Genomic DNA, 18,522 nt, shown 5'->3' on the forward strand with positions numbered 1-18,522 from the left:
TTTGAAGAAATAATCAAAATTTTATGAAATATACCCAGATATTTAATTAATACCGGTGAAAGTTATTTTTTAGTGTCACCAAAAATAAACTCAATACAATCTATGAAAAATTAATACGTATATTTTATAAATTTTAATCTGAAATTAATTGGCAACTCAATAATTATATTATCAATTTTATTTTTAATTATTTAAATTTTAAAATTAAGATTTTCCTAAAATGGAAATATCATAAATTTATCTTTAAATAAAAGGATTTTTTCCTCTATGCAGATCGGATCGAGGCATACAAGGTAGGCTACCAGGAGGAATTTCCGGGCCTTAACATAACCAACATTCATCAGCAATAATTAATTGACAACTTGTGTACCATGACCAACAATCATCAGCAATGAGAACTGTATTTTAAATATTTGTAAAGCATGTGTCAAATTTAATTCTTAAGTATCAAAATTATAAATGTATTAACTTGTCAAAAATTATAAAATATGTTTAAAATAACATAAATGTTAAACGGGCTTCAAATTTTTGGCACATGTAATATCCACCTATTTTATTTTTTAAATTAACATTACTTTTAATTATTTTTTCTATTTAAACAAAACTTATTTTTCTTTACCTATTTTTTCTCTCTCATCCCTCCACAACTTTCCATACTTATTTTTTCTCTCTCGTCCCTCCACAACTCTCCATTTTTTTTCTAACTTTTCTCTCTTTCCATTAATCCCAAGTTTTTTCAGATTTTTACCTTCTTCCTTGTTTCGATTAACCCCCAAGTGCTCTCTAACTAAACTTTAAACAGTCATCGTCGTTGTTGAAAGTTTTTGTTGGCCGATTACTAAATTATAGAAATTGTGGCCAAAATCTTCATTAGTCGAACTCTAAATCATTGTCTCCATTAGCGAACAATGCCGAATCAAAGTAAAATCTCTCTTAACCGACTTGTTTTAATTTTAGTTTTTATAATACTCACACTATTAAATTTTATCAGCTCCCAGATGTAACCCCCAAATCCAAGTCTTTCTCAGTTAAACCTTAAACTATCATCGTAATTGGTTGAAACATTACTTGGTTGAATCCTAAATCGTCAATGTTGTGGTGAAGTCTTTGTTGGTCGAATCCTAAATCGCCAGTGTGGTGAAATCTTAATAACTCATTACTTTTTAGAACATTTTTTTATAATTAATTAATTAAATATTGATAGGGTAAAGAAAGAGAAAAAATAAATAAGAAAAGATTTGATGTTTTGTTTAAATGAAAAAATAATTAAAATAATGTCAATTTAAAAAAATTAAAAAATAGGTGGATATTACCTATAGCAAAAATTTTAACACCGTCTAACATTTATGTTATTTTAAATATATTTGACACTTTTTGACAAGTTAGTATATATAAATAGAATTTTGATACTTAATCAGTAAATTTGACACTTTCTTACCATTTAGTGTGTAAAATTTACATTTTTCCCTTAATATTTTAAAAAGATTGAACGGTTTGATTCAAATATTTTATTATAAAATTAAATATAAAATATTTTGACCTTTTAATATCAAATTTCTAAGTTGAGTCACAAAATCTACCACAAAATCCGTAATTTATGCATGTCATATTATTATATTATTATGTACCGCAAGGTCTTAGTCTTACACATTATTATATGTTAAAAAAAAAACCTACAAATATTAACATATATTTGCGTGTCTGAATGACATAAGAAAATGACTAGTATATCTCTCTAAATATTTTGGTGTTAGTTCCTATAACTATGTTATAGTTAATCTTTTTGTAGCCTAATTGTAAGATCAAATTATAATTTTAATATCTCTGAACTTACATTATTCTCAAATTTAGTAAGAGACCATTTATTAATTAAAACACCTCAAGTAAATATGAGTGTTATGTGGAAGTCAAACTTCTTCATTAATTTTTTTTTATTTATTAATGTCACTCAAAAAAAAGTATAAATGTTTTTAATAGATTATAATTTATATGAATTAAAATTTATTAAAATTCATATATGCCTATGTTTGTATTAAATTTTAAATTATTTTAAGATTTATTATTTATTTTTTTATAATAAAATTAAATATTATTATAAAAATAATTTTATGATGCAAAACTAGATGTAAGTAGAGGTTTATGAGTATTCCTTTTCCTTCCCTAACTTTCACGATCAGATTTTGATGATGAAGAAAGGTCACAAAGATCAAAGTTTGACACCGGACAAACTTCAAGAAAGGCCTTCAGCACCTCTCCTCAACCAAAGTCCCTGGCCAAGACTTCTTCGAGTAAGTCTTCTAACCGACAACATATTAACACCGGGACGGATAATCATCTATCTAGTCAAAATGATCCCCCACGCAAAGATCAACCGATGGCGTCGGCTATGGCTATATCCGAAGAAAGAATCAAAGCATGCCTCGAAGAATTCTTCCGCGACACCATCGCACCATGGCAGGCAAAGCTGGAGGAACGGACAGAAACATCTCACTGAATGATTGAATCTACAAACCAGCAGCTCGGTTCAGCAGTTCAAAGGATTGCAACCCTTGAAGAGGGACATGCTCAAACCGACTCTTCACTACAAGCGGTTTCAGTACAACTTGAAGAATTGATCACGGCTAAGATGGCAGCCGACGAAGCACAAATCAAACAGGATGAGATGGCAGCCTTAAAGATCCAAGAGGAAGAAAATGAAAGACTGTGAGTTTTAAAGGAAAGGGAATAGGCGGATGCAAATCTGGCCCGACAGGCTGATGAAGTAGAGAATGCCAATCCGGACTTGACGGAACAGAATACATCTTCTACTCCGGTTATCCATACAACACGAGCCGAGACAAAAAAGATAAAACAAGCCGAAAAGGCAGCGGCTAAAAAGGTTCAACAATTGATGGACGACTCTACTGAACCAACCAGTGTATCACCAATTGGCTTGGAACAATCGGATTCTGATGAAATTGACGAGAATGTTCCACCGCTGCAGAAAAGAGCGCGGGTTGCTCCGATCAATATGATGCCACTGCGAACAGTTCCTCCAAGTCCCATTCCTCACCGAACTCCGGTTTCTCAAGCACCTCTTGCTCCACCAACATGGCCTTCGCTAGTAACCAGTTACTCGGGCACACGAGCATCTTCCACCAGACCGGGTTTCGATCCGTGTAATCCGGGAAAGGGAATCATGTTTGAGTATCTCCGGGAGATTATGAACAAGAAGAACGATAAGAAGAGGGAATAAATTTCCACTCATTTATTTTATGTATACTTTAGTTTATCTTATGTCTATCTTATAATATTTTCTATATATAAAGTATTTTTGGAAAACCGACCTATTTTTACTTTTTGCATGGTTTTGAATATTTTAAATAAAATAATCAAAAAGGGAGAAATTTATAGATAAAATTTTTGATAAAATTTTTCGTAAATTTTTTCAAAGTCTTTTCCAAAAGATAAAATCTTTGATAAAAATTTTCAAAGTCTTTTACAAAATATTTTTCAAAACAACAAACTTTTTAAACGACCACCGGACGCATGGTTTTGATTATTTTAAATAAAATAATCAAAAGGGGGAAATTGTTAGATAAAATTAACCGGTCAATAAGAACCTAACTTAACAAACTTATCGTGCAGAAACGATCAATAACTCCAACCGGTCAAGAATTCCAACCAGTCAAGAAATCAAGCCGGCTAGAAGAAGCAAATGACATCTAAAACCTGAAGCTATCCGGTTTAACTGAACAACTTGTAAACATAATAAGTTGAAGTTGAAGAATACATTCCAAATCCAACGAGAAGACTACTTAGAGAAAGAAGTCAAGGATATCAAATTGAGAGCAGTGTACAAATTGGTGCAAGCAAATACTTTGAGTATATCTGCAGAAGATTACATCAAAGGATCAGACTGTAACATTGCCATATTCATACAAGTCTGATGATACGCTGCAGGCTACAGAAGATTGCCTGAAAAAAAGTTACCATTTTGGTATAAGTCAAAGGAGCAACTTTCTAGGTGCAGGAAACTGTCCAACCGACAGTTACTATAATCAAGCAAAGACAAATGAAGTCGGTCTGATTCATGTCTTGGAAATCTTAAACGCATTTAATGTCATGCTGATCCTTTGCTCAACCAATCAGATTCAAGGATTGCCCTGAAGGTATCCGTTGAAGAAATGTGACCGTTGGCATATTTCATCTATAAAAAGAGAAGCTGAAGAACAAGAAATATACACACGATATAGATACGACAAGAGAAGAGTTGTGTGAAAATCAAGCTACAAAGTGATCAAAAGCCCTTATATCTCTAAAAGATTAAAAGCTTAAGTGTGCAATTGTGAAGTGTACTACAATTTCTGTGAGAGTTGTAAGAGTGATTATAGAGCAGCAAATAAGACTCGATCGTGTATTGTGTTTGAGTATTCCTTAGTGAATATCCTTCTCGTTGTTTGAGAAGAAGGGGTGACGTATGAGTTTTATCTCCGAACATCCATAAAAACTTGTGTTCTATTTTCTGTCGGCTCAATATCCTAACCAAATCATATCATCCTAACCGCCTCACTAACCTTCAAATCGATATCCTCCATATTTCATTTCTATCAATCCCGTGTGAATTGCTTCAATCTAAAACAAACCACTTCCGCACTTGAACTCGGTTCAAGGGTTTGTGACAGCTTGTGTAGTATTAAAACCGGTGTTAATTCTTAACCGGATTAACGCCAGCCGTTGAGTGTTGTCAGAAATTATCCTTTAGCCGGACCCCGGTCCACTATCGGCGATCTAGATCCTAACAATATATATATATATATATGAATGAATTATTATTATACGTTGATTTAAATATTTTTTATATTGTTTTAAATAAATTTTGAATTATTAATTTTATTTATTTAAATTTATTATTAAAATAAAAAAGAAAGAAATATTTCATAATTAACTAAACTCTCTTTTTTAATATTAAAGTATTTATATATATGAATGAATTAAATAGTTTATTAAAAAGGTGTATTTATTTTTGTTAGGTTACAAGTAAGAAATATACCTATAAATATAAGAATAATCAATCATGATAAATATTTTATTGTATTTTTACAATACCATAAACTTATTTTTTTAAATTTTTTTTTTTAAAAAATGTTCTACAAATCTATATATATATATATATATATATATATATATATATATATATATATATATATATATATATATATATATATAATAATAATAATAATAATTAGAGTAAATTAGCACCACATTAATCTATCAATCATTAGATATATAATCCAAGTCATCATGTATTTCTCTCTCTTCTCTCCTACTTTCTCTTTTTCTTAATTAAATTTTGTATTTTTACCATATATAATCTAAAAAATTGTTTATATTAATATTAATTCAAGATATAAATAATTTTATTTTATAAATACACATACCTTCATAATTTTGATATTTAAATTATTTATATATATAAACAATTTTTTTTTGTTATAAATACACATACCTTCATAATTTTATATTTATTTGTTACCTTATATATAAATATAAATATATATATATATATATATATATATATATATTATTATTTTTGATCATTAGTTTTATATAAATATATTTTATCTCTTATCATACATTTTTTCTCTCATCACATATATATATATATATAATATTTTCTTTATGCGTATAAATAATTTTTATTTTAATATAAAAATTAACTAATTGATATTAAATATTAAATACAAAATATATATACATACACAAAACAATAAAATTATTTCATTAATTATAAGTGGTCTAGTAGTTTAAGTGTTCACATTTTATGCTGAAGACTAGGATTCGAATCTCAAAACATGCAAATTTATATTTTCAAAAATGTATTCTTGACTCTAAAATATGGTGGCATAATTTTTAAACAAATGATATGCATTTAAAAGTTTGAGATCAAAATTAGTGGTTAGTTTGGCGAGCATTTGAAAATTTGAGGTCACGAGATGGAGGTCGGGTGGTGGGTGGTTTGTCGAGTGTGAGGTCATAATTAATGGTTGGTTTGGTGAGCACATTTGATAGTGTGAGGTCACGAGATGAAGGTCGGGCGGTGGTTAATGGTTGGTTTGACGTTAGATAAGAGGTTTGTGATCAATTGAGATTGATTGTTGAAGTGGGAGTAAAAGAGATGTTGACTGAGATTTGTGAGTGGTTTGTCGGGAGATTGAGGCATATGAAAAAGTGAGAGTCACAAGATTAAGGTCAGTGGGTGGTTTGTCGAGAGGATAAATAAGCATATGAAAAAGTGTGAGTCACAAGATGAGGGTCAATTGGAGTGTTAGTGGTTGAGTTTAACGAGATATAAGAGGTATGTCATCAATTAAGGTCGACTAAGATTGGTGGGTGGTTTGCCGAAGAATAAAAATGTAGTTTAATTAGATGTTTGCAGCGAAATAATTTATAGATCTAATCTAAACATCTAATCATATGATTATGCATAATTGATAGAATAATGATATATAATTTATAAAATATACCATTGATGCGTGAACCGGATCAGATCTGGTAGTAATGAATAATCGAGAGCCCCACGTGTTGCTGCTCTACTTGGTCCACACGAGCCCGACTAGATCTCTTTACTTTCGACTGCTAGGACGAAAAAGACAAAGGGGAAGCAATCCAATTTCTAGATTAAAAGATGATTTCTTTCTCTTGGAGTTCTTACCGTAATATAGCAAAAGCCGTTTTAAAAGAGGAACAATTCTCTTTCTATTAACTTCCTTTTTCTTGCAAATAAGTGAATCCTTTTATATTAAATAAAATTCCATAATTAACCATTAATTATATATTATTTTATTTCACAAATAATTAATATTTCTTATTATTAATAATATCTAATATGTATTAATTATATATTATTTTATTTCACAATATTAACTCCATAAACATTAATTATATATTATTTTATTTCACAATCTTAACTCCATAAATAACCATTAATTATATATTATTTTATTTCACAAATAAATAATATTTCTTATTATTAATAATATCTAATATATTAATTATATATTATTTTATTTCACAAATAAATAATATTTCTTATTATTAATAATATCTAATATGTATTAATAATTAACCATCTTTCTCGTTTATCTAGTCGGTCAACTCTAAGTGTGTGACCTCATAGGTCCCGATTATAATAGTTATAGGTTTAACCCCATAAATCGTAGTTGGCTTCTAGCAAATCACTACGACTCCTAAAATAATCGGATTAAATTATATCTTTTAATTTGTCCTATCCAATTTTAGTCATTACACATTAAATTAAAGGACACAATTCCTTCAATCTCCCACTTGTCCTTAAACAAGTGTGCAATATAAGATACTTTTGTCTCTTAATGTTTTATTTGATGATATGGTAACATTCATACCTTTCTATCAAATATGTTTCTTGAACTCTGAGTTTGAACTGTCAATTAAACGGATGATTCATATTAATCCATCCGAGCATGGCCATGCATTTTCAGTTCTCGCTCTTCAAGTGGCCGAGACACCATTCCTGTTCAATGTATCACAATATACATGAAGTAGGAGGACTTCTCCATTCTTGTATGACTATGGCTCCCACTCAATTTTTAGCAATCGCAAGTACTGCCTTTATAACTCCCTTTTACGAAAAGCGTTTAACAGTGTCAAAGAAATACCAATCATCAAGTGAGGCCACAACATACTTATGTCTGAGGAATCTACTAAACATAGTTTAACTTAAAACTCTATAATTTATTTTGGAGAGTCTTAAGGTGGGTCAGTCTTACATGTATCATCCATACACATATATGTAATTGACTAGACATCTCCATGTCCTTATAGCCCATGAAACCTGACGCTATCAGTCAACTTACAATATAGTAACTTATAAAATCATCTATGTCCATTTGATGATTTCAAACTATAGACTTTTAATAATTCAAAACTTCATTTCACTTAATGGGGTTTACTTCACCAGAACACTTAAGGTGATCCCATTTATTAATAATGAATTATTTGGACATATTATTCAATATCGATAAAAACAATATAAATAAGGATAAAATATCATATATCATAAAATCATCAAGTCAAACATAAAACTGGTTTCTAACACTCATAAATACATAATGTAATACAAAAGCAAACTCAAAGCCATTCTCCAATGTGCTTGAGACCTTTAGCCCTAGTGTGACTCTCATGCTTGGGCCTAGGCATAGGTTTGGTTAATGGATCTGCAATGTTGTCATTAGTATGCACCTTACACATCCTAATATCACCCATAGTGATGATGTGTCGAATAAGGTGATACTTTCTCATAACGTGTCTGGATTTGGAGCTCGAACTCGGTTCCTTTGCCTGAGCTATGGCACCATTGTTGTCACAATAGATGTCGATGGGCATTGAAATACTAGGAACAACACTGAGTTTATCTAGGAACTTCCTCATCCAAATGGCCTCCTTTGCTGCTTCACTAGCAGCAATGTACTCAGCCTCTGTTGTAGAATCTGCTATAGTACCTTGTTTGGAGCTCTTCCAGCTCACAACTCCTCCGTTAAGGATAAAGACATAACCCGATTGAGACTCAAAGCCATCTCGGTCAGTCTAAAAGCTTGCATCAATATAGCCTTGTACGATCAATTTTTCATCTCCCCCATATACTAAGAAATCATCATTTGTTCTTCTTAAGTACTTCAGGATATTCTTAGCTGCACTCCAGTGTGCTTCTCTAGGACTTGATTGGTATCTGCTACACATGCTCAAAGCATGTGCAACATCTGGACGTGTACATACCATGGCATACATGATAGATCCTATAGCAGAAGCATATGGGATCTTGTTCATCTTCTCAAGCTCAGCAGGTGTTTTAGGACACTACGTCTTGCTGAGATATACACCTTGTTGAATGGGTAAAAATCCCTTCTTGGAATCTTGCAGCTTGAATCTATTAAGAATCTTATCAATATAAGTTCCTTGACTTAATCCAAGAAGCCTCTTAGATCTATCTCTATAGATCTTAATTCCAAGTATGTACTCGGCCTTTCCTAAGTCTTTCATTGAGAAACATTTCTTCAGCCATTCTTTTACGGACTCTAGCAACGGAATGTCATTCCCAATAAGTAGTATGTCATCCACATACAAGACTAAGAAGGCTGCCTTACTCCCACTAAACTTCTTGTAAACACAAGGATCCTCTTCGCATATAATGAATTCAAACTCTTTGATCTTTTCATCAAATCGAAAATTCCAACTCCTGGATGCTTGCTTAAGTCCATAAATGGACTTCTTAAGCTTGCATACCTTCCCAGCATGATTTGGATCTTCAAAACCTTCAGGTTGTGTCATGTACACATCCTCTTCCAAAAACCATTTAGAAAAGCGGTTTTGACATCCATTTGCCATATCTCATAGTCATAATATGCAGCAATAGCTAGGATTATCCTAATGGATCTAATCATGACAACTGGTGAAAATGTCTCGTCATAGTCTATACCATGAATTTGTCTAAAACCTTTGGCAACTAGTCTTGCCTTGTAAACAGATGCATTTCCATCCTTGTCATTTTTTAGTTTGAAAATCCATTTGCTTCCTATGGGTTTTACCCCATCTGGAAAATCTATCAAGTCCCATACTTGATTTTCAAACATCAAATCCATTTCAGACCTCATGGCGTCAAGCCATTTATTGGAGTTTGGACCCGTCACTACTTGCTTATAGGTCGAAGGCTCACTATGTTCTAGCATAAGAACATCAAGGCTTACATTTAAGATGAAATCATCATAACGTCTTGGTTGTACCCTTGGCCTTTCCGATCTACGAGTGGGTTCAACTTGTTCAACAGCTAAATCCGGAACATGATCTACAACTGTTTGTAGATCCTCTTGTTCTAGTTCTTGGATGTTCTGAGGCCCTAAGCCTTCAAAAGTAATCATCTCTGCATCGACATCATCCATGTCATTTTGTTGTTGAGTTTGTTGCTCTTCATCATCTTGAATTGTTTCAAGATGAATATTTCTCCCACTTGACTTGTTGGAAAGGAACTCTCTTTCCAAAAAGACATTATCCCTTGCAACAAACACCTTTTGCTGAGTTGGAATGTAGAAGTAATATCCAAAACTTCCTTTTGGATACCCTATAAAAAAGCATTTATCTGATTTTGGGGCAAGCTTCTCTGTTTGTAAACGCTTTACATAAGCTTCACATCCCCATATTTTCAGAAAAGACAACTTTGGAACCTTTCCAGTCCATATCTCATATGGAGTTTTGTTTACAGTTCTTGACGGAGTCCTATTTAGTGTAAGTACAGCGGTAGTGAGGGCATATCCCCAGAAGGATACCGGAAGATTAACAAAACTCATCATTGATCGGACCATGTCTAACAAAGTCACGTTTCTCCTTTCAGACACACCATTTAGCTGAGGTGTTCTTGGGGTAGACAATTGTGTGACTATCCCACAGTTTTTCAAATGATGATCAAATTCGTGGCTCAAGTACTCACCGCCACGATCAGATCGAAGTGCTTTTATTTTCTTGCCACTTTGAGTCTCTACTTCGTTTTGAAATTCCTTGAACTTTTCAAAGGACTCTGATTTATGTGACATAAGGTAAATATACCCATATGTACTCATGTCATCAGCAAATGTGATGAAGTATCTATAGCCACCTCTAGCTTCAGTGCTCATTGGACCACATACATCAGTATGTATTACGCCCAGTAGTTCAGTAGCCCTTTCAAACGTTCCTTTGAAAGGTGACCTTGTCATCTTGCCCATCAGACATGATTCACATGTATCAATGGATTCAAAATCCATGTCTTTTTTAAGCCCATCTCTGTGGATCTTCTTCATGCGATTCGCACTAATGTGACCCAATCGACAATGTCATAGGCAGGCCTCACTCAAACTATTTAATTTTTATCTTTTGTTATTTATGTTATACAATTCTGATTTGAGATCCAATACAAAGAGTCCATTACTCATTGGAGCAGTCGCATAGAAAATATCATTCTTAAAAACAGAAATATTTCCATTTTTAATGCTAAATTCAAAACCTTCAGAATGTAATACAGCAACCGAAACAAGGTTCTTAGTAATGCAAGGAACATAATAACAATTATTCAGTTCTAATATTAAACCAGAAGGTAAAGATAGACTTAAATCTCCTACGGTAAGTGCAGCAACACTTGCTCCATTTCCAACGCGCAGGTCTATCTCTCCTTTCTTCACTTGTCTTTTATTTCTATGTCCCTGCACATATGAAATAATGTGAGCACCACATGCAGTATCTAATACCCAAGTAGGACCATTATTTAATGTGAGAACATCGGTTGTCATAATCTCAATAACATAAATACCTGAAGTGGAACTCACAGTCCTGTTCTTCTTGTCTTCTAGGTACTTGGGACAATTTCTTTTCCAGTGTCCCTTGGCCTTACAGTAAAAACAATCATGATCAGCAGCCATCTTTGACTTCTCACCACCCTTGGGTTTGGCAACTTGCTTGTCTTTCCCTTGGTTATTGTTCTTTTTCTTAGCCACCTTCTTAAACCCCTTCCCATTGTTGACATTTAGAACTCCCTTCTTTTTGTCATCAATAATATTGCCTTCAACATTTTTAAGCATGTTATGGAGCTCATTCAGATCATGCTTTAGACCATTCATATGGTATTGCATTCTAAATGGTGCAAAACCATCATGTAAGGATCTAAGAACAATATCAGTGGCCAACTCTTGGTCATATGGGGTCCCCAGATTTTCCATCCTCTTGAAAAGCCCAGTCAGGCTAATCACATGAGGACTCACTAGTTTTCCCTTCACAAGCTTGCTATCAAGTATAGCCTTGTGAGTCTCATATCGCTCTATCCTTGCCTGATCCTGAAACATCGTTTTCAGTTCAGTTATGATAGTATAAGCATCAGAATGCAAAAACCTCTTTTGCAATTCAGGCTTCATTTCAGCTAGCATGAGGCAAGTAACAGGTAATGCTTCAGTTTTCACCCGAGTTGATGTTGCCTTCTCCTCATCTGATGAGGTTCCGGTCACAGCAGGGATAGGGGTAGTTAGGACGTCCTCACGTCCCTCAGACCTGAGAATAATTCTCAGATTCCTTTTCCAATCAAGGAAGTTCGTTTCATTGAGCTTGTTTTTCTCAACAATTGAGCGCAGAGAGAATTTCAAATTATTGTTCGACATATTCTACAGAATATATAAATGACATACAAATCAGTTTATGTTTTGAAATTTGCAAAATACTTATAATTGAACAATTTAAAATAAGTGAATGCACATTTTATTCAAGTTTTTATAGTCCCTTATGAATAAAATGATTCCAAGATCCCATTACAGACAATCCCTAACGTACTTTTGCACTGCCTTAGGTCTTGTGTGTTCAAGGTAAGTAACAATTACTAATTATAACTTCTTATAATTCTTGGTTGATGATCCACATCCAATGTAGGATTCATCCCCATGCCTCAAGATCCAAAACTTTGCCTTTTGGTCTCTTGTTGGGTACAATCGTATCAAGGTTTATGAATCCCCGTATAGATTCATCCTCAGGAGCCTAAGGTTGAGGAAAAACACCCTCGCTTTTACGAAACCTATCCAACCAAAACCATAAACTTCATGGGTCATGACACGGAAAGGCATTGCCCCAATTTTCTTTAGGAACTTAAGTTTTGATTGTCTTTTATTTATTAGTGAAAATTATTATAAATAAAAACAATGCAATGAAAATTGTGATCCTAGTATGGCCCTTAAGATGCAAAAAAATATATATATAAAGAACTAAACTTCTTTGGTCTCCATGCTTGCACCCTTCATGGATCTCCATCCTTGAACTTCATGGTTCTTATTTGTATTACATAATTATTTATAATAATCTAATTATCAAAATAAATTACAAAATACATAACGATACGTAGATCGTGTTATAAGAAAACATAACGATGCTCAGATCGTATTTCTGGGCCATACTAAAAAAATATTAATCTTTAATAAGTGGGATTTCCTAACTTTTAGAAAACAAATATATCATATTTATTTGATCCAAATATTTATATAATCCAATTAAAATAAATATTTTTTTATTTTCTTAAAGATAGTTTTACATCTTAATCTATGTAAAATTATATAATCGATATAGATCCGCATCAAAATTAACAGTTAATTTATTGATCCTTTCAATATATGCAACCTTGCGCTCTGATACCACTTAGGACAAATTAACAGGTATAATTTAATCCGATTATTTTAGGAGTCGTAGTGCTTTGCTATAAGCCAACTACGATTAATGGGGTTAAACTTATAACTATTATAGGTTTTAATCCGATTGTTTTAGGAGTCGTAGTGCTTTGCTAGAAGCCAACTACGATTAATGGGGTTAAACCTATAACTATTATAGGTTTAACCCCATTAATCGTAGTTGGCTTCTAGCAAAGCACTACGACTCCTAAAATAATCGGATTAAATTATATCTGTTAATTTGTCTTATCCAAGTTTAGTCATTGCACATTAAATTAAAGGACACAATTCATTCAAAAAATATATATGAAAAAATGTGAGTCACAAGATGAGGTTCAATTGAGGGGTTAAGTGGTACCGAATTGATAAAATATATGTTAATATTAAGTTTAAGATTAAACTTAATTTTATCTAAAATATTTATAAATAAATAATATTTTACATATATTTGTATCATACAAATGAAGTAGATTCATAAAATAAAAGTGACTTAAAGATGACTAACATATGAAGATATAATAAAAAATAATAATTTAAAATAAAATATATTTTAATATTTTAGATAATAAATTGAGTGATATAATTGAAGAGAGAGTAATATGATAGTTTTGGGTTATGATTATTTGAATAACCTCATAACTAACCAGGCACAAGGCTTACGTGTAATAATTGATGTGACCATGTATAAAAATAAAATAAAAATTTTAATAGATGTTGAGAAAATAAAAAATAATTATTTAAAATAAATGTAATAAAATCAAATTTTTGAAGAAATAGACATGTATTTAATTAATTAAGGTGAAAGTTCTTTTTTTTTTTGTCAAAAAAAAAATTAAACTCAATACAATCTATGAAACATTAATACGTATATTTTATTAATCTGAAATTAATTGGCAACTCAATAATTATATTATCAACTTTACTTTTAATTATTTAAATTTTAAAATTAAGATTTTCCTAAATTCAAAATATCATAAATTTGTCTTTAAATTAAATAAAAGAATTTTTTACTCTATACAGATCAGACAAGGCAGGCTACCAGGAGGAATTTCCGGGCCTTAACATAACCAACATTCATCAGCAATAATTAATTGACAACTTGTGTACCATGACCAACAATCATCAGCAATGAGAACTGTATTTTAAATATTTGTAAAGCATGTGTCAAATTTACTTCTTAAGTATCAAAATTATAAATGTATTAACTTGTCAAAAATTATAAAATATGTTTAAAATAACATAAATGTTAAACGGGCTTCAAATTTTTGGCACATGTAATATCCACCTATTTTATTTTTTAAATTAACATTACTTTTAATTATTTTTCTATTCAAACAAAACTTATTTTTCTTTACCTATTTTTTCTCTCTCATCCCTCCACAACTTTCCATACTTATTTTTTCTCTCTCGTCCCTCCACAACTCTCCATTTTTTTTCTAACTTTTCTCTCTTTTCATTAATCCCAAGTTTTTTCAGATTTTTACCTTCTTCCTTGTTTCGATTAACCCCCAAGTGCTCTCTAACTGAACTTTAAACAGTCATCGTCGTTGTTGAAAGTTTTTGTTGGCCGATTACTAAATTATAGAAATTGTGGCCAAAATCTTCATTAGTCGAACTCTAAATCATTGTCTCCATTAGCGAACAATGCCGAATCAAAGTAAAATCTCTCTTAACCGACTTGTTTTAATTTTAGTTTTTATAATACTCACACTATTAAATTTTATCAGCTCCCAGATGTAACCCCCAAATCCAAGTCTTTCTCAGTTAAACCTTAAACTATCATCGTAATTGGTTGAAACATTCCTTGGTCGAATCCTAAATCGTCAACGTTGGGGGTGAAGTCTTTGTTGGTCGTATCCTAAATCGCCAGCGTATGGTGAAATCTTAATAACTCGTTACTTTTTAGAACAATTTTTATAATTAATCAATTAAATATTCTTATTAATAATAAAATTACTCATAGTATAGATGGAGAGATAAAGAGAGAAATGTTTAAAGAAAATTGGTAAGTTGATAGGGTAAAGAAAGAGAAAAAATAAATAAAAAAAGATTTGATGTTTTGATTAAATGAAAAAATAATTAAAGTATTAATGTCAATTTAAAAAAATAAAAAAAAAAATAGGTGGATATTACCTGTAGCAAAAATTTTAACACCGTTTAACATTTCTGTTATTTTAAATATATTTGACACTTTTTGACAAGTTAGTATATATAAATAGAATTTTGATACTTAATAAGTAAATTTGACACTTTCTTACAATTTGGTGTGTAAAATTGACATTTTTCCTATAAATATTTTAAAGAGATTGAACGGTTTGATTAAATAGTTTATTATAAAATTAAATATAAAATATTTTGACTTTTTAATATCAAATTTCTAAGTTGAGTCACAAAATCTACCACAAAATCCGCAATTGATGCATGTCATATTATTATATTATCATATTATTATATTATTATATTATTATGTACGCAAGGTCTTAGTCTAAAAAAACCCTACAAATATTAACATATATTTGCGTCTGAATGACATAAGAAAATGACAAGTATATCTCTCTGAATATTTTGGTGTTAGTTCCTATAACTAAAATGGTTAATCTTTTTGTAGCCTAATTGTAAGATCAAATTATAATTTTAATATCTCTAATTAACTTACATTATTCTCAAATTTAGTAAGAGACAATTTATAAATTAAAACACCTCAAGTAAATATGAGTGTTATGTGGAAGTCAAACTTCTTCATTAATTTTTTTTTTTATTAATGTCACTCAAAAAAAGTATAAATGTTTTTAATAGATTATAATTTATATGAATTAAAATTTATTAAAATTCATATATGCCTATATTTGTATTAAATTTTAAATTATTTTAAGATTTATTTTTTATTTTTTTATAATAAAATTAAATATTATTATAAAAATAATTTTATGATGCAAAACTATATGTAAGTAGAGGTGTATGAGTATTCCCTTCCCTTCCCCAATATACTAATATTTAGACATACCTGTAAAAAAAATAAAAAAAAATATACAAGTATTTATATATATATATATATATATATATATATATATATATATATATATATATATATATATATATATATATATATATATATATATATATATATATATATATATATATATAAAAGACAGGACATTACTCCTCACTATAGAAACAACACTGAATTACCAAGCAAGCAGCTATTACTAGAGATCGAAAAATAATGGAGAAGATTGAGTTGGTTTTCATCCCCTCAATTGGATTAGGCCATGTGATTTCCATGGTTGAGATGGGAAATCTTCTTCTTTCTCGATACCCAAATCTCTCAGCCACTTTCCTAATCATCAATATGAAAAGCCGCCCCAACGTCGACGTTACCTCTTTAATCACCTCACTGTCCTCCAGCGATAGCCACGACTCCACCCGTATTCGCTTTCTCCAAGTCAGTCGAGAAGAAGAAGACGATTCAGTGGTGAATCCTGAAGCCATGTTCAGTTTATCTGATCTCTACAATCCTATTATCAAGGAAACCGTTCAACAAGAAATTATAACCCGTTCAGGTTCAGGCCGGCTCGTGGGATTCATCTTGGACATGTTCTGCGCCGGAATGGTAGATGTGGCTAAGGAGTTTAAAGTTCCTGGCTATGTCTTTTTCTCGTCGGGTGCCTCATTAATAGGGCTCATGTGGCATTTGCAGACCCTTCAAGATGAGTATGGCCAGAATTTGGTCGATTTGGATGGCTCCGACGTTGAACTAGATGTGCCGGTTTTCAAGAACCGTTACCCGGCGAAGGTCATACCGCCGGTGCTAATTGATAAGGAAGGCGGCTCAAAGATTTTTCTCCGACTCGCTAGGATGTTGAGAAAGGTATTTTATTAATTAATATATTATTCTTTAATTTTCGAAATGGTGGAATGAATTATATATTGAGCTATTTTCGAGAGTACGTACTACTTGCAGGTAGATGGGATTGCGGTTAATACTTTCTCTGAACTAGAATCGCACGCAATCAAAGTCTTATCAGATGACGACAAGATACCATCGGTTTACCCAGTGGGTCCGATCCTGAAGTTAAAGAAAGAAAACGACGAGGACTCGTCCGCCGACATTATACGGTGGTTGGACGGTCAACCATCGTCGTCGGTTATTTTTCTTTGCTTCGGGAGCATGGAAACCTTCACTGTTGCACAAGTGAAAGAGATCGCCTACGCGCTTGAGAATACCGGAAAACGGTTTCTCTGGTCGCTTAGGCGGCCGTCGGGAACGGACAAGAAGAGGTCGTGGATCACGAGCGATTACAAAGACCCGAATCAGGTATTGCCGGAAGGTTTCTTAGAACGAACGTCCGATATTGGAAGAGTGATCGGGTGGGCACCGCAGGTGGAGGTTCTGTCGCACGAGGCTGTGGGGGGCTTCGTGTCGCACTGCGGTTGGAATTCGACGCTGGAAACGGTGTGGTTTGGGGTTCCGACGGCTACGTGGCCGATTCAGGCGGAGCAGAATATGAATGCTTTCTTTATGGTGAAGGAGGTGGGATTGTCTGTTGATGTTAAGATGGATTATAGGCAAAGCCGGTGGAAAATATTTGAAGAAGACTCGGCGACGGTGCCGGCGACGGTGATTGAGAGGGCTTTAAGGCAACTGATGGATGAGAATAGTGAGGAGTGTTTGGAGATGAGGAAGAGGATGAAGGAAATGAGTGACAAAAGTAGGAAGGCCGTGGCGGAGGGAGGTTCGTCTAATGTGTCCATTGGCCGGTTCGTGGATGACATTATTAATCAGGTTGCAAAAAGACAAATATAAGTGAAAAATTAACAAATAAGTTATGTATAAGTGTCATTTATGAGTGTGTTGCAAGTAGTATCTTTATTGTTAGCTTGGAATAAATCATTAATAAAGTGATAAACAAGGACTTGTTTGATGTTTTTATTTAAGAATATGTCGATTATTAGTTTCGGCTCTAATATTATTGTCAATTTTATAAAAAAGCAATATACAAATTATAATTAATTGGTATAATTATTTTTTCTCATTAATATATCTTCTCACTATTATTCTATTATAATAAAAAATGACCTCATTTTTTAATTATTAAACCACGATGGAAGTTTAAATTATGTTAGATGGGTTTTTATCTATTCATAATATATGTTTCTTACTTTTATTTTCTTAATTAATTTATTTATTATTTGTATAAACAAAATAATATTTTTTTTAATATATTTCTACACATTAAACATCTCTTTAAGCATTTAAAATGCATTAGACTGTTTGTTTTGA

At 31.9% G+C, this 18,522-nt stretch overlaps 1 protein-coding gene across 1 annotated transcript; it reads left to right on the plus strand.

Annotated features, from left to right (window-relative positions):
* The first annotated feature begins 16,464 nt into the window (after positions 1 to 16,464).
* LOC124926293 (anthocyanidin 3-O-glucosyltransferase 2-like) lies at positions 16,465 to 18,045 on the plus strand. Its single transcript, XM_047466492.1, has 2 exons — positions 16,465 to 17,109; positions 17,203 to 18,045. The coding sequence occupies exons 1-2, from the start codon at positions 16,465 to 16,467 to the stop codon at positions 18,043 to 18,045; spliced, it is 1,488 nt and encodes a 495-aa protein (XP_047322448.1).
* Positions 18,046 to 18,522: the final 477 nt, after the last annotated feature.

This window comes from Impatiens glandulifera, chromosome 1 (genome assembly GCF_907164915.1).
Source record: "Impatiens glandulifera chromosome 1, dImpGla2.1, whole genome shotgun sequence".
Lineage (NCBI taxonomy): Eukaryota > Viridiplantae > Streptophyta > Magnoliopsida > Ericales > Balsaminaceae > Impatiens > Impatiens glandulifera.